The 21,065-nt window shown below is 43.9% G+C and overlaps 1 protein-coding gene across 4 annotated transcripts in view; it reads right to left on the bottom strand.

The window, feature by feature from the left end:
* The window catches only part of EXOC6B (exocyst complex component 6B), a 450,860-nt gene that overhangs the window by 187,139 nt on the left and 242,656 nt on the right, over positions 1-21,065 (bottom strand). For all 4 annotated transcript variants that reach the window (XM_073343016.2, XM_073343018.2, XM_073343017.2 and 1 more), the window contains exons 9-15: positions 16,317-16,400; positions 16,114-16,160; positions 13,565-13,685; positions 11,370-11,441; positions 10,665-10,762; positions 3,248-3,353; positions 1,935-2,044 (exon numbers count right to left, since the gene is read on the bottom strand). In XM_073343016.2, coding sequence (XP_073199117.1) covers positions 1,935-2,044; positions 3,248-3,353; positions 10,665-10,762; positions 11,370-11,441; positions 13,565-13,685; positions 16,114-16,160; positions 16,317-16,400 — 638 coding nt within the window. The remainder of the gene's footprint in view (positions 1-1,934; positions 2,045-3,247; positions 3,354-10,664; positions 10,763-11,369; positions 11,442-13,564; positions 13,686-16,113; positions 16,161-16,316; positions 16,401-21,065) is intronic.

Genomic DNA, 21,065 nt, shown 5'->3' with positions numbered 1-21,065 from the left:
TTGTTCTCCAGGCTTCCACAGACACAAAAACACTTGTGTAAATAGCATCAAGGCACCTGGGCAGGGAGGAAGGATAGTAAACAAAGAAATTTTGTAGGATATTTAAAAGAATAGATTCAAATTTCATTTGTTTATTTATAAAATCCCATGGAAAAAAACGGAGACACAACCTGTTTGGAAGAAGTCGAGTCTTCCAAAACCACAGAGCTCAAGGAAAACACATTCTGACAGCAACTGAGTATTCAGCTTAGAGTGCATGTGATCCAGTAGTTAGATCAGAGAACTATTGGGTGGAGTTTTATTCCTGACTCTGGAACTGTAACATTTTGTGACCCTGGGCAGGTTTCTTGATCACTCTGGTCTTAGTTTAGAATTGGCATAACTACTACTAACCTTCCTCACTGGGGTGCTGGGAGGCTTGAACGGGAAACTTCTCCTATTTGACCCTTTTTTTTTTCCCCCATTCACTGGGACACTTTCTGCAAATCTAGACTCTTGGGTATAGCTCCTCCCTCCAGAAGGTGGAGAATTTTGAATCTTTTTGGTGATGTCAGACCCTATTTATAAGGTGCTTGTTGGTTCACCAAAGCCAGGTGAAACTCTGAAAGTTCTTCTCTAGGATGGTTTCATGTAATTCATATGAGTTTACTCAAGTTACCAGCTAGAGAAGTTTCTCCGTTAGCTCACATGATAGAGGCCCAAGCTTTTAGCTTTGGAGTCCTGTACTCAGTCTCCATGATGGCTGTCTATATAAGTACTGCCCTAGTTGAACAGGTTGAGTAGCTAGATCCCTGGACGGTGATACCTGATGTTTCCGAGATATGCTTTAGAGCAGACTCTCTTTGCTGAGTGGATCTGTTAGCAAGTACCTTTTCCAAACTGGAAAGGGGAGGGGAGGAGAGGCTGCTGGATGTACAACTTAATTAAGGGAAGAGGAACGGGTGAGCATGGACATGCACTGGTATATGCTGCCCTAGGTGACGCTGATGGGCAGGAAAGGGGGTGGAGGACTTGCTGCTATTCTCTCATTGTGTACATGTGCTACTGGACCAAGATAGTGACACACACTTCTGGTTTTGATAGCACAGAGCTTGTCATTATAAGTTTCTTTGGAGAGCATGGAGGGTGAGTGGTGGAAACAAAAAAAAGGGAAACGAGTCAGAGGAGGAAGCTAGCTGGTCAACTCCGTAGGTATGGGAGGGTGTCCCCTGGAGGAGAGTAAGCAAGAGGCTTGGGAAGGCAGAGTTTTCAGGAGGTAGGCCCTTGTGTTGTGACATGACCTTGGGTCCAAGAGGGGCCCAAGAACACTGGGTAGTCCCAGCGGGGTGGTGCCTAGCTTATCCTTGAGTTCCTGAAGTAGGGGAAGAGACCTGTTGGAGACCACATACTGCCTACACTTCCTACCATTGGAGTTATCTCGGAAGGAGGATCCCTTAACAGTTAGCGCTTAACAACAGCTGTTCCAGAACCTTCTCTGGAGGCGCTCCAGGGAGCCCTATGTGAGATTGCCATGCTATGCCCATACTATGAAGTCCCACCAGCCTTTGCTCTGGTGGGCAAAAGACCATCATTACCTTTGTCAGGGATGGCTGGGCTCAGCTGTGCTGTATGAAGAACTCAGAGGAATCACAGACGGAACAGACCCTAGTCCTCTGATTTTTTTTATGCAGCTGGCAAGATACTGCGCTCTCCACCAGCTGGAAACAAGAGCTGGCAAGCCCCTTATATGAATGGGATATCACTCCACTAAAAAGGAGTGTACCATCTCTGTCCTCTGGCAAGAAGGGACTACCCCCAAATATTAGTACTGCCATGGAGGATTAAGGAGAAAATGAATGTTTATGAAGTGTTTTGACATCCTGCAGTGAAAGGAGCTATATAAATTGCAAAGTTATCATATTTACATGAACAATCATCAGTATTGCATACTGTACCTCAGATGAAGATCTTCTGAGAACTTTAGACAGGCATAGATGAATTCTTTAATCTGATTGTAAACTTTAGGCACAAACTCAGAAAAGGGGAACTTCTTTGGAAACGGTTGCTGTAAAATACAGAAAAGAATTAAAATAAGGACAACAGCAGAAATTTAACAGGGAAAAACACCACTCCCAGCAAAATCTAGAGTAGCTGCTTTCCAGCTCCATGCTTTCAAATCAATTCTAATATTCAGCCAGGTTATGCAATGAAACAACAAGCCAGCATTTATTGTGTGTTATACAACTGTTTCAGCCAAGTGAAGGACCAGATAATCACTCACAAATAGCATTGTATTGGGCCTGGAGAGAAAACTGCAGCTAGAAGGGAATAGTCAGAGGAACACCTCACTCATACCCATTACCAGCTCCCTTATTCATAAAAAGAAAATACTGGAATACTCCTCAGTGTTGATTTACCACCATGCACGGCACAAGACATTTTGTTCTCTGTCACCTCTTACTGTTTCTGCCTCAGGCAGGCACTGGCTTACAACATCAATAGCAGGGAGGAAGCAGAGGTCATGTCCTTCAAATCAGACTCTTACTAGCTTGGCTTCAGCCATAGCCTAGACAGGGCCCAAGGGTCCAGAGCACAATGGTGAAGAAACTGGATGCCAAACAGATGGGGAATGGGAAGGGGGGAATTAATGCCCAAACACCTAACTTGGATTGAACTCCTTCCCCCCGCAACCCAGTCTGTAATTACACTCACCAGGCCGGGAGCATACATTTGCCAGAGGCTGAGCGCAAGCCAAGCATGGTTTAAAGAGACACTGTGACACTGTTCAGGTCAAGTCTGGCCCTACTTTTAGAGTTTTGTGAAGACCAAGCTTTTATAAAACTGAAGGTATCGTTATATTTTAAAATTCTGAAGAAATTAAAATAAACCAAGTCAACAGAAACGCTTCCATAAAATCAAAATGAAATTCCGATGGAAACAAACTTTTAAAAAACAAACATTGCACGCATTGCAAGCATTGCAGAACTGTTAGCTAGTTCTGCAATGCATTGCAAGCATTGCAGAACTGTTAGCTAGTTCTGCAACGCATTGCAAGCATTGCAGAACTGTTAGCTAGCACAATGATCCAAAAGAGAAATTGACTAGACACTGACAAGTCTGCTCTCTTCGCCTAAGCCCGGAACACGTAAACCATGAAAAATACAAGTGATTTTTTAAAAATTATTTCCATTTTAATAATTTTTGGTGTTGTTAGTAACTAGTTTCTTAAGGGTATCCCAACAGGGTCCCCTTTTAGAGGCTTCCTTACCTTTTCCAGCTCTGGATCCTGGAATGGAAACTGTCCTATTATCTTCTTATAAAGTTCTTCATTAGCTATGGGTATAGGACTGTAATTATCAGAATCAAGTATATTTCTGTAAAATATAAGAGAACAGTTACAGTAACTCTCCTTGCACAGAGAAATAATGTTACTACCAGGAGCACACCTGTCCAGAAACCGAGCGTAAGAGCCAATATCAAGGGTCCCTGGCATTCACAAAGGTCTAGCATAATGAGTTATAGCAGTACAGAGCATTTCCAGGTGAGAAATAGGTGACAGACCAGGCTTGTGGCTCTTTAACCTAAAATGGCTAGGAGTGCTACTCTTACCCAGGTGTTGCCTCTAACCCCAATCCTTTCCATAAACAAAGAACTCTGATCCGAATTAGTAGTGCTTTCAGTCTGAGCTAACTGACTCATCTGGGGTTTTCATTTGGGTTAGTAACCTGCCCACTTTACAGTGAAGACGCAGGCTAAATCACTTGAGCGCTGATGAACCTCCAACACCTTTCTACAATTCTCCCCATGAGCCCAGAAGGGCAGATACCTTTTCCCAGGATTCACTGACAAAAAAGCTACAGAGCAGCTCAGCTCATTGCAGCACAAAGAACCATGGGAAGTGTCTCCAAAAGCCCTGACATCACAGAGGTGAGTGCAGCCCTAGTGAAGACACAGCCGCTCGGGTCTGGCTTTGAAGTGTGGCTGATTCACACCCAGGTTAGACTATCCCAGTGCTCAGGCCTGAGTGCCAATCACCCAAGTTAACTCTGCAATGAAGACATACCGTGTATTTTAGGTGGTCAAAGAAGTAGCATAAGTGAATGTATCACATGGATATCAGTCGTGATGAGCGCTCTGAGACTGATGAGTCATTTGAGATCATTATCTGCAAGGCCTAAGACCCAACCAAACCACAAGCAAAGGTCTAACCAGGTGACCACCACGCAGGTATATAGGCTCCTAATGAAAGCAGTCACTCCAGTCTGCTCCATGTCGCTACTTTGTTGGTAGTTCTGACAGACTGCTCCCTGCCAACCTGTTCCTGCCCGTTTCAACCTGTGCCTATCTCCACTCCTGCTCCAGCCTTCATCTATCCCTGATCAAGCCATGGCAGGTCTCCCAGGTGTGCTGACCTTTTGAGCAGACTGCTCCCCGACATGCTCACATCGAGTGACCAAAATGGAAACCCCTGGCAGTTGGTCCGCAACCTTCAGGGTCAACTTGCCCAACTGCAACAGGAAAACAATTCCCTCTGCTCCCAAATCCCAGCAGATCCAGTACTGCCGGCAACAGTCCCTCTGGGACGTGGCCCAAAGGTTCCACTGCCAGAAAGATTTGATTGCAGATGCCAGAAGTTCTGTGCTGTTATTAACCAAAGCTGCTTTTTGTACTGGATGCATTCTGCAATATATCCTGATGACCAGACCAAGATGGGACTTCTCAGTTTATTGAACAGTGAAGCCCTAGAATGGGCCTCGCCACTTCTGGAACAGGCAAGCCTGATCCTTACTAATTTCAATTAATTAATCTCATACCATTTTGGTCCCATTTGATGATCCGAATAGCACTCGTATTGCTGAAGCTGCCTTGCAGTTTCTCAAACAAGGCCATTGGCCTGTCCCGCCACATGCCGTCTCCTTTCAGTGTCTGGTTGCTGGTACATCAAGGAATGAGGCAGGCCAGATCTACCATTTCTGCCAGGGTCTGAACGATGATGTAGAAGATGAACTGGTCTAGGTCAAACCCCCTCTATTCTGAACTCGTATTAAATTCTGCATTGGATCAAGAGTCATTTCAGTGACTCCACGAAAAGATGGCATGCCTGCAACCTCAGCAAAGCCCTGCTCCATTATGGCCATCCGCATGAACTGCTCCAAAGCCAGAGCCTGTGCAGACTGATGCAACAAGGCGGCACTACATGGGTGAAACAGTCTTTGCCTATACTGGATGGATAAAGCTCCTTTGCCACTGAGTGCCCCAGTAAACCCAGGCCTTTGGCAAATCTGGGAAATGACCAAATCCAGCCCCATTAGAGGGGTCACAGCTTTACGCAACCATGGAATCGAGTGTTCCGCACAAGCCCTCTCTTCTGCCATCATGTATCTTGGCAGCCGCAAACTGCCACTTTCCACATCTGCAGGTCTTGCTCCGTCTCTGCATCCTGACTACACCTGAGGTGAGCTGCACCCAGCTCGTGATACTGAATTCCATGGCTTCTAGTAATTTTATGGATGCAGGGTTGGCCAGTGTGGAAGTATCCCAATGTAGCAGTATCACCTCAGACCGAGTGGAGTCAACTGATGGCAGCATGCTGTTCTCAGGTCCAGTCACACATCAAACCGCATTCCTCCAGCTCAAAATCCAAGACCATATGGAAATTCTGCAGTTCAATTTCAATTCCATCGTGCAGGACCCTGCACTTATCCTTATTGAACCTCATCAGATTTCTTTTGGCCCAATCCTCCAATTTGTCTAGGTCCTTCTGTATCCTATCCCTCCCCTCCAGCATATCTACCACGCCTCCCAGTTTAGTATCATCCGCAAATTTGCTGAGAGTGCAATCCACACCATCCTCCAGATCATTTATGAAGATATTGAACAAAACTGGCCCCAGGACCAACCCTTGGGGTACTCCACTTGATACCGGCTGCCAACTAGATATGGAGCCATTGATCACTACCCGTTGAGCCCGACAATCTAGCCAGCTTTCTACCCACCTTGTAGTGCATTCATCCAGCCCATACTTCCTTAACTTGCTGACAAGAATACTGTGGGAGACCGTGTCAAAAGCTTTGCTAAAGTCAAGAAACAATACATCCACTGCTTTCCCTTCATCCACAGAACCAGTAATCTCATCATAAAAGGCGATTAGATTAGTCAGGCATGACCTTCCCTTGGTGAATCCATGCTGGCTGTTCCTGATCACTTTCCTCTCATGCAAGTGCTTCAGGATTGATTCTTTGAGGACCTGCTCCATGATTTTTCCAGGGACTGAGGTGAGGCTGACTGGCCAGTAGTTCCCAGGATCCTCCTTCTTCCCTTTTTTAAAGATTGGCACTACATTAGCCTTTTTCCAGTCATCCGGGACTTCCCCGGTTCGCCACGAGTTTTCAAAGATAATGGCCAATGGCTCTGCAATCACAGCCGCCAATTCCTTCAGCACTCTCGGATGCAACTCGTCCGGCCCCATGGACTTGTGCACGTCCAGCTTTTCTAAATAGTCCCTAACCACCTCTATCTCCACAGAGGGCTGGCCATCTCTTCCCCATTTTGTGATGCCCAGCGCAGCAGTCTGGGAGCTGAACAGAATCACTATCAAGAACAAAAGAAAAGGAGGACTTGTGGCACCTTAGAGACTAACAAATTTATTTGAGCATAAGCTTTTGTGAGCTATAGCTCACTTCATTAGTCTCTAAGGTGCCACAAGTACTCCTTTTCTTTTGTGAATACAGACTAACACGGCTGCTACTCTGAAACCTATCAAGAACAAGTAACCCTTGCCTTTGTTGGAAAGGGTAGATTCTGTTGAGGTATTTATCAAGCTCGACTTAGTGCCACTTGCAATCTAGTCCACCTATGGGAGGGCAACAAATGGAAAATTGCATTTCACACCTTATGGTCATTTTGAGTACCTAGTTTTGCCTTTCGATCTCTCCAATGCCCCAGCCATGTTCCAGCACTTTGTCAATGACATTTTTAGAAGTGTTGTAAGACCAATTTGTCAGAAAAACCAGGCCCGCCACGATCATCATATCCTCCTGGTACTCACGCACCTCTGAGCAAACAGCCTGTAAGGGTTTCAGAGTAACAGCCGTGTTAGTCTGTATTCGCAAAAAGAAAAGGAGTACTTGTGGCACCTTAGAGACTAACCAATTTATTTAGAACTGAGTTTGACCACTGTTCTGTTGACTTCTTAGGCTACATACCATTTTCCCTGACAGAACAGGTATGGATCCTCAAAGACTGTCCAGTTGTGACGAAGTGGGAATTTTCTGTAATATTTTTATGAATGCCGTGTATTCCTCAGTTTCCCCTATATGCTACATTGTTTCCCAGTGGGTGGGCAAGGACTGTTTGCTCCTAACAGCCATAGGTATGAATGTTGTCTAGCTATCTGTGCCTTAGTCCCTGTATGAATGGAGCATCTGAGAAAACAATGGCAGATGCAATCACTAGGACATTGACACCTGAAGGGATATTGATTTCCCCCACTCTCCTCAGGGAAGCTGAGCATAATTCTCCAGCTAGAGAACAAAGGACTTGGAAGGTGTAAGAAGGGGAATAAGAGCTGGCTGCTGGAAGGAGTTGGGGCTCTCACCTGGGAACTGACCAAGACGGTCAGACAGAGACGCACACAGCTTGAACACTACAGCTTGGCTGGGCTCAGGGCTAACCAGAATAGCCTTTGCTTTGACCTTCATTTCTCTGTGCTGACCTCAGGACTTCCCATGCTGTGTTTCAGTTGACTAATAAACCCTCCTGCATTGACAAAGCTGTTTGAGTGTCACTGCAAATCCTTGCTGGGGTGCATTAACCCCTGAAGAGTGTATGAGTCTCTACCAGGACTCTTTCTCAGCTGGACTCACTGAACAGAGCTCACGGTGTGAAGCAGGAATGCTGAAGGCCTAGAGGTCCAGCCTACAGAGGCCGTGAAGCAGCGTGGCTTACCATGGAGGAGGAGTGAGACCTCAAGGGGGTCTGGAACACTGAAGGGATTCTTCCTAGAGACTGTTCCAAAGCTGAGGGCATAGCACTGATTCTGTGGATCCATGACACCATGATCATGGATTGAGCAGCCCCAAGAAATGTCCATGACATCTAGTGTTTCCCACGGTTTGCCAACTTCTACCGGAGATTCATCAAGGGGTTTTCGAAGGTGGTGATCCCAATTGCTCCGGAAAAATACTATATTTGCTTGGACAGTGGAAGCCCAGTCTGCCTTTGATCAATTAAAGGGAGAGTGTACATCAGCACGCATTTTTCTACAACCAAACCTGGCAAAACCCTCTAATGTCAAAGTAGATGCTTCCAATTATGCAATCAGGGTAGTTTTGTCACAGCGGCATGGGCCCCAGGGTGTGCTTCTTCCTTGTTTGTTTTATTCCCAAAAATTAATGCCCATGGATCAAAACTATGAGATCAGTGACAAAGAACAGCTGACTTTTGAAGAATGGCACCATCATCTGGAGGACGCATGTTTCCCAGTCCAGGTATGTATGATCACAAGAATCTAGAATTCCTGTGAACTTTGGAAGCTCTCAATCAACACCAGATCCACTGGTTCCCCACCTCTTTTTTTTCCTGGTTCAACTTCACTTTGACCTATCATCTGGGTGCCAGGAATGATAAACCCAATGCATGGTTTCATATGAGGCAGTACTGGGACAAAGGAGATGGGGCTCTAGAACCTGCCACTATCTTGAAACCCTGCCATTTTGCCAATGTAGTAATGACAACAGCTTGCGGTCTCTCGTGAAGTCCCTTTTATCCCTCCAATCCATTTGCGGCAGAACTTATGTTGACTGATTCAGGCCTAGCTCCTGACTCTAAATGCTCAGTCAACAATGGGATCCTCTTGTACAAAGACTAGATGTATATCCCTGAAGATCAACCATGCCTAGCAATACTCTGGCTATGTCAGGATTCACCCCAATTGGCCACTTCAGTCACTGGAAAATAATGAGGCTGGTGTCTTGACATTTCTGTGGCCAAAACTGCATTTGTTCATCGAGCCCTACATCATCAACTCCTGTGACGTGTGTGCTAGAACAAAGGCTCCCTGGGGCAAACCCCTGGGTGTGCTAATTGCCCTGCCAACTCCATCTCAACCCTGGTCTTCCATATCCAAGAATTTTATCACTGATCTTCCCAATTCCCAGGGCCACGTGACTGTGTTGGTCATTGTTGACCTGCTTATAAAAAGTCACCTTTTGTGCCATGCCTTCAAATTCTCACTGTAGAGGTAACACCGCAACGGTTTTACAACCATACCTTGAAACTCCACGGCCTACCATCTAACTTTACATCTGATCAAAGACTGCTGTTCATTTCACATTTCTGGTGAGAGTTGTTTGAGCTCCTGCATGTGGATCTGCATGTCTCCTTGGCTTATCACCCCCAGACCAATGGAATGAGTGAACCAAATTCTTGAACAATACCACCATTGCTTTATCAGTTACCACCAGGATGACTGGGTTTTGCTTCTTCCTTTTGCTGAATTCATGTACAACAACTCTGACCACAGATCAACCCACCAGAGTCATTTTTACACCAACTATGGTTTCTACCAACAATTTTATCCATCCATGCCCCACAGCCTCCAACCTAGCTGAACACCTGCACTGTATCCAAGAGGAGTTGAAAGCCCATCTAGAATCAGCCAAAAAGGATTACGAACACTACACTGACCTCTGTAGGCAGGCAATCCCTCAATCACTGTTGGGGATGAAGTATGGCTCTCCACACAGCACTTTGGTTCTAGCCAAACTTCACGAAAAGTGGATTACTGATACCTTGGCCAACTGTGGGTCATCCAGCAGATTAAACCTGTAGCCTTTGAAGTCCAATTGCCCAAAAGGATGAAAATACAACTGGTATTCCACATCTCCTGGCTGAAAAAGCATATTGACTACACCTTTCCTGGATGAATTCAATTGCCCCTCCATCCAATGTAGTCCAGGGACATGAGGAGTAACTGGTAAAGATCTTGGACTCCTAAGTTCATCGAGGGGATCTCACTTACCTTGTTGATTGGGAGAGTTATGGTCCAGCTGATTGCTCCTGGGAGCTGGCCAACAATATATATGCATCTGCCTTACTTCGAGAAGTCCCTCAGTCACACCCCAAAAAACCAGGTCTGAGGATGCCAGGTAGGCGTCTTTTTTAGGGGTTGGAGGGAGGGAGGAAGGTACTGTGATGAATGTTCTGAGCCTGATGAGTCATCTCCGAGCCTGACGAGTCACTTGAGAAAATTACCTGTGAGGCCTATGGGCCCAGTCGATCCACAAGCAAAAATCTGACCAGGTGACCCCAAGGCAGGTATATAGGCTCTAAATGAAAGCAGACACTCCAGTTTCCTCAACATCACTACCTTGTTGGGAATGTTCCCTGCTAGTTGGTAGTTCTGACAGACTGCCCCAGCCCCAGTCTCAGCTTGTGCCCTGCTCCAAACCCTCCTCTAGCCAAGGTTGGTTGCCCGGCTTTGTTTGCAGCTATGTTGGTATTTCCTCTCCCTTTCCCAAGGTGGATAGGCTGCACCAAGTTATAGCAAGTTTAACATAAGCCAAATTTTAGACATAAGCATGCTGTTAGTGTCCCTTTAAATAAAAAAAAACAAAACATTTTAGCCAGTATATAAAATATCTCTCCAAGTAAAGTCTTACCACCATGTATAAAAGGTTTCTTACCTGAAAACTCCTGACCATTTCTTTAGCAGCGTCTCACTATATTGGTCTCTGATTTCCAGTAGCATGTCAAACAGCTGGTTTACAGGGAAGCCATACCCCTGCATTGAGAAACGCAAGCACCTACATTCAGTAAGAAATGCTAACACGGGGATTTCCTCCCCCCCCCCCCAAAAAAAAAAAGGGGGAGTAAATTCTACACTTCCATGACACTCATCAAATTTAATCTGAAGTGAGGACTGCATGGCTCAGGGATTTAGTACCTGTGTACTAAACTCCAGGCAGCCAGTTCAAATCCAGACTAGATCAGTAACGATTGTATGTTCTTCTCTTTTTCACAGGTCTGGCTCCTAAGGGACAGGTGTGGACATCAGAAAAAGCCCTGTCACATTCAACACACTCGTAGGCAGTCTCAGCAGAAAGGCCAAGGGCCTACTTTGAACCGTAGAGGTGGCCTCTTTGGGTCCAGGTGGACCAATCACGTGGGTAAGGCAGAGTGGGCCACTGCCCACAGATTAACTGCCCTGTGCAAACAGAGTGTCAGGCTCCAGGGCTATCAGTCTGGCACCTGAATTCACACACCACTAGATAAAGAAACAGAAGTGACATGGTGAAGCAGTGCCCATCAGCCAGTTTAAATGGCTGACATCTTTCACGAGCACTACAGATGTTTAACGAGATGTACATTAGTGTCTGACAGTCACATACCTGGAGTGTATCTGCAAACAGAACTATGAGGTTCTTCAAGTCTAATACCAGATTTGGGTCAGAACAGTAAGCCTAAAAAAAGGGGGGGGAAATTGAAAAAAAGTTTTAATTGCTACAAATAGAAAAAACATCTATACATACTCTTCTGTAATCCTTCATTTTGTGTAATATATAGACACTTGATTCAGCCTTTATTATTGGTAGGCTTTTAATAGCCTTTTATTATAGAGCGTGATCAGTCATATCATGATACACTGTCACAGAATACAGAAATACTGAAACATTATCCCATTCCAGAACATGGTGCAATCAAAAGCTCTACAAGACACACAAGGATTTCAGTTGCTGTGAAGATACCCCAGCAAGATGTCTATAAAAGTACCAAGAAGTTACTGTATTTATCAGGAGATTGAGAAGGGAAAAGGTGCAAAAGCAGTGCACTGACAGATCAAAGACACTGAGTGTTATCTATTGTTGAATAAAATTGTTAATTACATTGTGTCTAATGTTAACCAGGTCTTGTAAAACAGAAAATACCCCAAATTCTGTATATTAAGAAGATTTCATTTTTAACTAGAGGGTTCTGGCAACATGAGGAAAACACATTGCATGCCTAGGTGTCAGCAATATTAACGTTCATACCATGATATAAACAATTACTACAGCTCAAGACTCTAGTCAGAAAGATACACAAGCCTACTGGGAACAGCTGATCAAAATCACAAATTAGGTCATACATCCTCTTTGCACATAATCTTTATATTAGCAGACAACCCTACTAAAGAGAAATATGCAAAATTTCAAACAGACTCTTACCAAATATATAATCAGTGATCCTAAACTGGAAAAAAGAAACTGAGAGATTTCAAGTCCATTGGAAACAAAGAGGAATGACTCTGTTAATCAATGTGACAGACAAAGAAACATTTCCCAATTCACTGCCCAAAAAACAAAGTAGGAAAGAAAGACAGTTCCCTACTACTCTCAGAAATGATAAAAGGTGTCCCACTCAAAAACAAAGAAGAAAATCCAAGCATAATCCTGGCTGAAAGGACAGAGATGTAACAGGCTCACTAATGCGACAGCCTCCCACCAAATCAGAGATGAATGATAATATAGGATGGACATGCTGGGTCGTTATGCTGTCACCAAAATAAGTGTTTGGTGCCAAGATAATTTGATGATGACTGTAATATAAATGCTGAATGACTATGTAAAACTGCATGATTGTTGTAAAAACTATTCCTATCAGACACTTAATTCATTAAATTGGGCAACACTTGTCATGTTAGTAAAGTTATTGAAATTTAAAAAAATTGACGTGTTTTAATTTGTTTTGCTCTCATGGTTTACACTGCGCCACCAGAAACCCCTGATTAAAAGAGTACAGCTTTATGATAGAAATGTTTGGGTCTATTTTTCTCTCTACATATCCCCTTCCTTATGGCACAAATGGAGTCAGCCAGCAAAGTGTATCTCCAGTCAACAGAGCTGCCACACTATGGAAAACCAGAGACACATAGGAAACATCTGCAGATGCTCAACTATTTGGGTATATCTGAACACCAGGTTTGTAGCATGGGTTCCCTTAACAGGTTTATAACATGAATTAGTCCCATCTACATTGGCAAAACCAAACCACCATTTTGTAACATCGTTTGTGCTCACCTAAGTGGTGAAAATAATTTTTAAAAAATACTTTCAGTTTTACTCATCCAAGACATTGTAACATAGGGAAGAAAATCTACTTATTTGTCATTAAAATGTATGATATTTAACCCTATGGTGTGTCTTTCACTGGCATTTACTTCAATGGAATACCAAAATGTCCATGTTTCAGTTTAGAATACATTACTCCATACAAAACACATTACTCCAATGACAGAGAACAAGTAAACTCCCCCTACTGGTGCATTCCAAAAATGGTCGACCAAATAATGGAGAAATGGAAGCGAGAGCCAGTATTTACTATTTTCAGTCCCCCAAACAGAGGAGAGCGCAGTGCAGGATGATCTGGACTATCCAGAGCCATGAGAGCTGAATAAAGCCTTATCAGTATATAGGTATATAAGCTGTATATTTTTTTTTTAAAAAAAGAACACAGGCAAGAAACACCAAAATAAAAATCTAACCCCTAAAGACTCAGATTGTTTACCTGTTGCTGCAAAGATAATGAATCTGTTGCTTTTACTTACTGAATGTGTTCTTAGCGCGGCAATAGTTTTTGACAGAGCCATTTCCCACAGTTCATCAATATAGGCTCTATTGACCAAGCCCTGGGTCGTATGTAAGATGTGATCTTCAACTACAAAAAAGCTAACAAAGGAGAAGGCACAGCTGTCAGACGGTAGAGTCCCTATGACATCAACATGGTTTTACAAACACATGCAACTGACACACGCAAAACTAGCAAAACTCTCATCCACCCCGCCCCCACAAGAAAAGCAATCTGCTGCCCAATTCTGTCTACGTGCACAGAAATAAACACCAGGCGATAGACAGCTATAAAACCCCACTGACGTTTTGAAACTAAGCTTTAATTTGTTGCTAGCAGCAAGTAAACTGGTAAACATCAAATTTAAAGTATGTGTCAAGGAGACAGGTTTAAAATAATGTCACCAAAATCCAACACACCCCACAACACAGTTGTCAGAGGGCAAACACTTCCTATAATCTTTCCTACTGACCAACGGCTGCCTTGTGATCAGTTATGCTGTAGTGGAGGAAAGAGTCTTTGGGAAGATGCCCTGTTCCGCTTGAAAGAAAAGGGAAGGACAGCAGGATTATGGGAGTGGAGGGAACTAATCAGCAGCGACTTGCCTTCTTGCTCATTTTCCTGCATTCATAAACTCAATCCATGCATTTGTTTAGTCTCTGGCTTTCAAGTCTGTGCCAACTTCCCTGCCTCAGAAATGACAGGTTTTTTTTTTAAAGCAGTGCTAAATAAAGTAAACTGGGTATCAGCATATGGAATAAGAATCAGGTATTTCAGTACATGGGATATTTCCAATTGTAGGAATTTTTAATCACAGAAGCATAAGAGTTAGACCTAGAAGTGACCTGTTACATCACCCAGCCGTATCTCTTGGCCCATCTAGGACTGTGCTCTACAGCACATTTATTAAATGTCTTGTCCAGTCTGCTTTTAAAAGCTGAAAGCATGGAGGTCTCCACCCAGTCCCTTGAGAAGATAAGAGATCTCACATCGTCAGGAAGTTTTCCTGACTTTTAGCTTATGTTAGTTTTTCCTTCATTTTTTATTACCTCAGTGTTTCACCTCAACCATTTCTTCTTCTCTGGTGTTTATACTTTTCACATGTCTGTAGACTTATGTTCCCCTTAGGCATTGCTTAGTCAATTTAGAATTTCAGATTTTTTATAAGACAATTATTCTGGCTCCATGACAGAAGACAGGGGCATTGTTCCCAAGAAATGGATTCCCTAAACAAGTCACACAGAAGAGTCCATATATTTAAACCAGAAGCAAAGCTAGCAACTTCAGCTTTAACCTGTTCCAACTGCTCCAGGCACGCTGTCCATCAGCCGCTGATGTCAGCAGGACTATTCATGTCCTTAAAATTAAGCATGTTTTAGTACTTTTTTTGACTGAGGCTAAAGTGCACAGCACCTTGCAGGATCGGACCCCAGATGGTCTAAACACATTGCATTATTCATGTTGCTACATTAATTAATTAATATCTTCATTATAAATCCCTGTTTATCTGTTTATAACCACCATAAAGTATTGTTCATGGCTAAAATAAGGACAGTCTTACAACACTTTGAAATCCTAAAATGAAAGGAAATCTACAGATACAAAGTATCTTTTTTTATTATTAATATGGAGGCATAACTCCTAGCCACATTATTATATCACTAGGTTTCCCCCCTAATTTGAATTATCCCTCTAGAGTCCAATCAATCCACTCCAATCTCTAGTTACCAAATATTTTTGCCAAATCAGAACAAGGAGTAATAAGTGACGCGCAAGCCATTAAAAAGCTCAAGACAGAAACCCTAGATTATATAAAAATATCTGCTCAGTGGAGGAAGCCCATTAAGGTATTACAAATCAGTGTCAGGATGCTATCAGTGTACATTTTACTAATGTTTGCTGCTCAGATGGATATAAATGCATGCTGTGATTTACATTCAACCCTGGTTGATTACATTTCTCCAGCGTATCCCATCTTTTCAGGGGCAGCAGCCTTATCTTCTCTTCACTCAAATTCGGGCCATTTTTTGGAAGACTGTTGCTAGACTGTAGTTTGCAGCAGTAACTAACTCATTTTTTAAGCCACAGGAATAGAGGCTGAATGATCACACCAGCAAACATCCTTTCCTGAGCGAGGCAAGGAGTGGGATATCAAAGAACTATAATCAAGAGGATTACAACATCTGCATAATTCAATCAGATTGGCCTATTCATCTCATTATAGCAGCAAGTTGACATACACCGTGCACAAAACATGTTTACTCTCTTGAACTCACTGTGAAATTTGCAAGCAGTGCACAATAACTGTTCAGTCTTTAGAAAGCCTGCACTAGTGACACAGCACAGGTTTATGGGTGCAGTAAAATATGACTCTCCTCTTAAATGTTTAGGAAGCACAAACCACACTTTTCCTGTTTTGGCTCCTAAAAAGAATTGTCAGAAAGATCAACATTTCCTTTTTTTGTGTGTGCTATTCAATAACACAGCACACACATATTTCGAGAATGTGTATATAAAAAGAATACCTACCCTACAATTTGATTAAAATACTTCCTGTAGCCGTCTAAAGTTTCGTGCTGCAACAAAGAAAAGGGAACAAAGTTTAAAACGAAGAAGGGCAGTACAACTGGGAACAAGAGGCCACACACATAGAACAATATGTGCAGAGATAATGTGCTGCTCCTTTATTAGGCAAAGTCTCTTTGATCACTAAAGCTATTAGACAGTCATACCATATTTGAGGGGGGCTGAAGCACCAGTCTAGCCTGTTTTCTTCTCTGTTTCCTGTAGTAGTTCTCAAAGGTTTCTCTGGCACCCTGAAAAACAGATCAAATGAAGTCAAGTTCCTGGCCTTAGAGTTAACCCCAATCACCTCCACATACAACTGCTGCTTTTACATGTTAAAAGTTGATTTACACCATTTTTTTCTGACATCAGTGTCAACATTCCTTTAAAAAGCTTGATCCAAATACCAATTTGTTCTGGATAGTTATACAGGTAACTATTTTGGCACAAGTATTTCTGAAGAAGCCTGCTATGTTCACAGACACACACTCTTCCAACACTACTGTGCAGCATTTCTGCGAGCATCCACGTCTGCATAGCACACTTACTGTACCACAGTTCTAGCAGATTTAGCACACGTCAAAAAAACCTAGGCATAGTGGAAAATGAAATCATTTCAAGAGAGAACAAGCAAACCTTTTGTGAGAAGGAACAATCAATGCTGGAAAAAGGTTACAGAAATTCCTTTAGACACTTACATGTCCCTTACCACCATTATAGTTGAGCACCCTCAGTAAAACCCAGACCTAAAAATCTAGGACTAGAGCTCTGGTCCTACAGTTCTATACAGACAGGCCTCTCCCACCTGACACAAAGGAAGCTACCTCAGTTAAGCTACACATGGTGAGTGGTTTCCCCCTCACAAGGGAACTTGAGGAGTTTCTATTTTTTTTATCATTTGGTGACTGCTTCATCTTGTCCACATCCAGGAGGGTGGCCATCCAGTCAGCACAAAAAAAAAAAAAAAAAAAAAAAAAAAACTTCTGAGCATCCTCAGAATCCCCCTTATTGAGGCATCAAGACATCCAAATTCTGCCCAGGTTATGTGGCTACTGCAGCACCTTCTTGTTTTATCCCTTAGCATTCCTACCTTACTCTGTTACCATCCTTCCCTCCCCACCCTCTTACCTACTGACTGCTATACTTACCAACATGCCTCCAGCTTCCAACCAGGACACACCACAAGATCCACTGTCTACAGCCAAGCTTTAAGATACAACCGCATTTGCTCCAATCCCTCAGACAGAGACAAACACGTACAAGATCTCTATCAAGCATTCTTAAAACTAAAATACCCACCTGCTGAAGTGAAAAAACAGACTGACAGAGCCAGAAGAGTACCCAAAAGTCACCTACTACAGGACAGGCCCAACAAAGAAAATAACAGAAAGCCACTAGCCATCACCTTCAGCCCCCAACTAAAACCTCTCCAGCGCATCATCAAAGAGTTACAACCTATCCTGAAAAATGATCCCTCACTCTCACAGATCTTGGGAGACAGACCAGCCCTCGCTTACAGACAGCCCCCCAACCTGAAGCAAATACTCACCAGCAACCACACACCACACAACAAATACACTAACCCAGGAACCTATCCTTGCAACAAAGCCCGATGACAATTCTGTCCACATATTTATTCAAGTGACACCATCGTAAGACCTAATCACATTAGCCACGCCATTAGGGGCTCATTCACCTGCAAGTCTACCAATGTGATATATTCCATCATGTGCCAGCAATGCCCCTCTGCCATGTACATTGGCCAAACCGGACAGTCTCTATGCAAAAGAATAAATGGACACAAATCTGACATCAGGAATCATAACATTCAAAAACCAGTAGGAGAACACTTCAACCTCTCTGGCCACTCAGTAAAATATTTAAGGGTGGCAATTTTGCAACAGAAAAGCTTCAAAAACAGACTCCAAGGAGAAACTGCTGAGCTTGAATTAATATGCAAACTAGATACCATTAACTTGGATTTGAATAGAGACTGGGAGTGGCTGGGTCATTACACATATTGAATCTATTTCCTTAAGTATCCTCACACCTTCTTGTCAACTGTCTAAATGGGCCATCTTGATTATCACGACAAAAGTTTTTTTTTTTCCTCCTACTGATAATAGCTCATCTTAACTACTTAGTCTCTCACAGTTTGTATGGCATCTTCCAACTTATCTGTCTGTGTGTGTATACATATACACACATATATATATATATATATATATATATATATATATATATGTTCCATTCTATGCATCCGATGAAGTGAGCTGTAGCCCACGAAAGCTTATGCTCTAATAAATGTGTTAGTTTCTAAGGTGCCACAAGTCCTCCTGTTCTTTTCACCCTCTTACTGTTTCACATCTGAAATTGGATTACAAAATCCTTAGGGCAGGGACAGCGTCTCTATTTGCACGTTAAAGACCAAACATTTTTTTCAAATACTGTACAAAACAAATAAGAACAACTCCTCCTAAGTATTTTTAGTCTGCTCCACGCACAACCAGAGACTTGGGTCTTTTTTGTTTAAATGGAGAAAGTGAATTAAAAAGCCAAACAATTGTTTCTATACTTCCCACACATAAACCTCCTCCCCATATTATTGTACAAACAGAGTTTGAGTTAACAGCCCCTTTATTAAAAGGTTCTCAGGAAATTTATGCCGTTAATATTACCAGCAGTGCAGTCACACACGCTACCCTCCTTTGTGTGTAGATTATGGAGCTCCAGCAGGTTAGGTAAAATGTAGCCACGCTGATTTCATTGTGAGGCCCCTCCAGATATCGTCACCCATGTGCTCTGTGTACCTATATCAGAGGTGGGCAAACTATGGCCCACGGGACCATCTTGTCCAGCCCTCGAGCTTCCAGCTGGGGAGTCTAGCCCCCCCCCCCCGTTGTCCCCACTCCCCCGCAGCCTCTGCTCATTGCGCTGCCCGCGCTCTGGCCCACCGCTCCTGCTGGGCAGCGTTGTGGCGTAGCTGGCTCCGGTCGGGCAGCAGGGCTACGAGCTCCTGCCGCTCTGAGCGGCATGGTAAGAGGGCGGGGAGCAGGGGGGCTGGATAATGGGCAGAGGGTTCTGGGGGGTTGTCAGGGGACAGGGCACAGTTGGATGGGGCAGGGCCGTCAGGGGACAGGGGGGATTGAATAGGGGGTGGGATCCAGAGGGGGCGGGATCCAGAGGGGGCAGTTGGGGTGGGGTTCCCAGGAGGGGGCGGTCAGGAGACAAGGAGCGGGGGGGTTCAATGGGTTGGGGACTTGAGGGGGGCAGTCACGGGGCAGGAAGTGGGAGGGGATGAATAGGGGACGGGAGCCAGACTGTTTGGGGAGGCACAGCCTTCCCCACCCGGTCCTTCATACAGTTTCACAATCCCGATGTGGCCCTCAGGCCAAAAAGTTTGTCCACCCCTGACGTAGATCTTGGAACACAGGGTTTTCAGGTTTGTAACATTGGTTCTCTATTTGTTAGAACATATACAATACCTTTGTCCTTAGTGAAGGTCAAAAGACAAACTAAGACTTGGTATAAACTAACTCAGACCTGGCTTAAGCTAGGGCAAATCCCCTGAAGTCAATCAAGTTGTTCCACTTTGTACCAGGGCTGAAATTGGTTTTAAGTCAACAACAAGTTTGACATTCTGCGGAAAAGGACCTAGGGGTGACAGTGGACGAGAAGCTGGATATGAGTCAGCAGTGTGCCCTTGTTGCCAAGAAGGCCAATGGCATTTTGGGATGTATAAGTAGGGGCATAGCGAGCAGATCGAGGGACGTGATCGTTCCCCTCTATTCGACATTGGTGAGGCCTCATCTGGAGTACTGTGTCCAGTTTTGGGCCCCACACTTCAAGAAGGATGTGGATAAATTGGAGAGAGTCCAGCGAAGGGCAACAAAAATGATTAGGGGACTGGAACACATGAGTTATGAGGAGAGGCTGAGGGAGCTGGGATTGTTTAGCCTGCAGAAGAGAAGAATGAGGGGGGATTTGATAGCTGCTTTCAACTACCTGAAAGGGGGTTCCAAAGAGGATGGCTCTAGACTGTTCTCAATGGTAGCAGATGACAGAACGAGGAGTAATGGTCTCAAGTTGCAGTGGGGGAGGTTTAGATTGGATATTAGGAAAAACTTTTTCACTAAGAGGGTGGTGAAACACTGGAATGCGTTACCTAGGGAGGTGGTAGAATCTCCTTCCTTAGAGGTTTTTAAGGTCAGGCTTGACAAAGCCCTGGCTGGGATGATTTAACTGGGAATTGGTCCTGCTTTGAGCAGGGGGTTGGACTAGATGACCTTCTGGGGTCCCTTCCAACCCTGATATTCTATGATTCTATGATTTCAAAGAGAGGCATTTATGAGCCAGAAGCTGTTTAGGAATAGTCTTTCCCCATGTCCCATCCTCTCTGTCTTCTGACATTACTGCCATCTGTCCCCTCATGCTCTCCCTTCATTTTATCAGCTGGTGTGGGATAATAGGATTGCAAGTCAGGGATTCACAGACTTCAAAGCCAGAGGGCACCATTATCATCATCTAGTGTCTGACCTTTTGCATAATACAGGCCAGAGAATTTCACCAAGTGACTTCTGCCTGCATCTAGTTGACAGCTTCTTTTAGAACTTTTAGAGAGACACCCTTAACACTCAGCTCCTTCCTGCAACCACAGGTCTCAGACCTCCCCTTCCACCTCAACCTAGCTCCTCTGTGAGGATGGAAGCCATTTCTCTGCAGGTAGACTCCCCATTGACGACTCCTGTTTGTTATGTCATCAGTGTTAGAAACATCAGCTTCATACTTGCAGGTGGAAAGAAACTAAGGCAGAGAAACTCCAAAACTCAATGTAAAATTGAGCAATTTTTTTTACAATGGAATTTTCCTTTAGAAAGGTGCCATCTGGGGATTTAATAGGACTAGCCTCCTTCTTA

Source organism: Lepidochelys kempii, chromosome 4 (assembly GCF_965140285.1).
Source record: "Lepidochelys kempii isolate rLepKem1 chromosome 4, rLepKem1.hap1, whole genome shotgun sequence".
NCBI lineage: Eukaryota > Metazoa > Chordata > Testudines > Cheloniidae > Lepidochelys > Lepidochelys kempii.
This window is presented reverse-complemented; position numbering and strand designations above follow the sequence as displayed.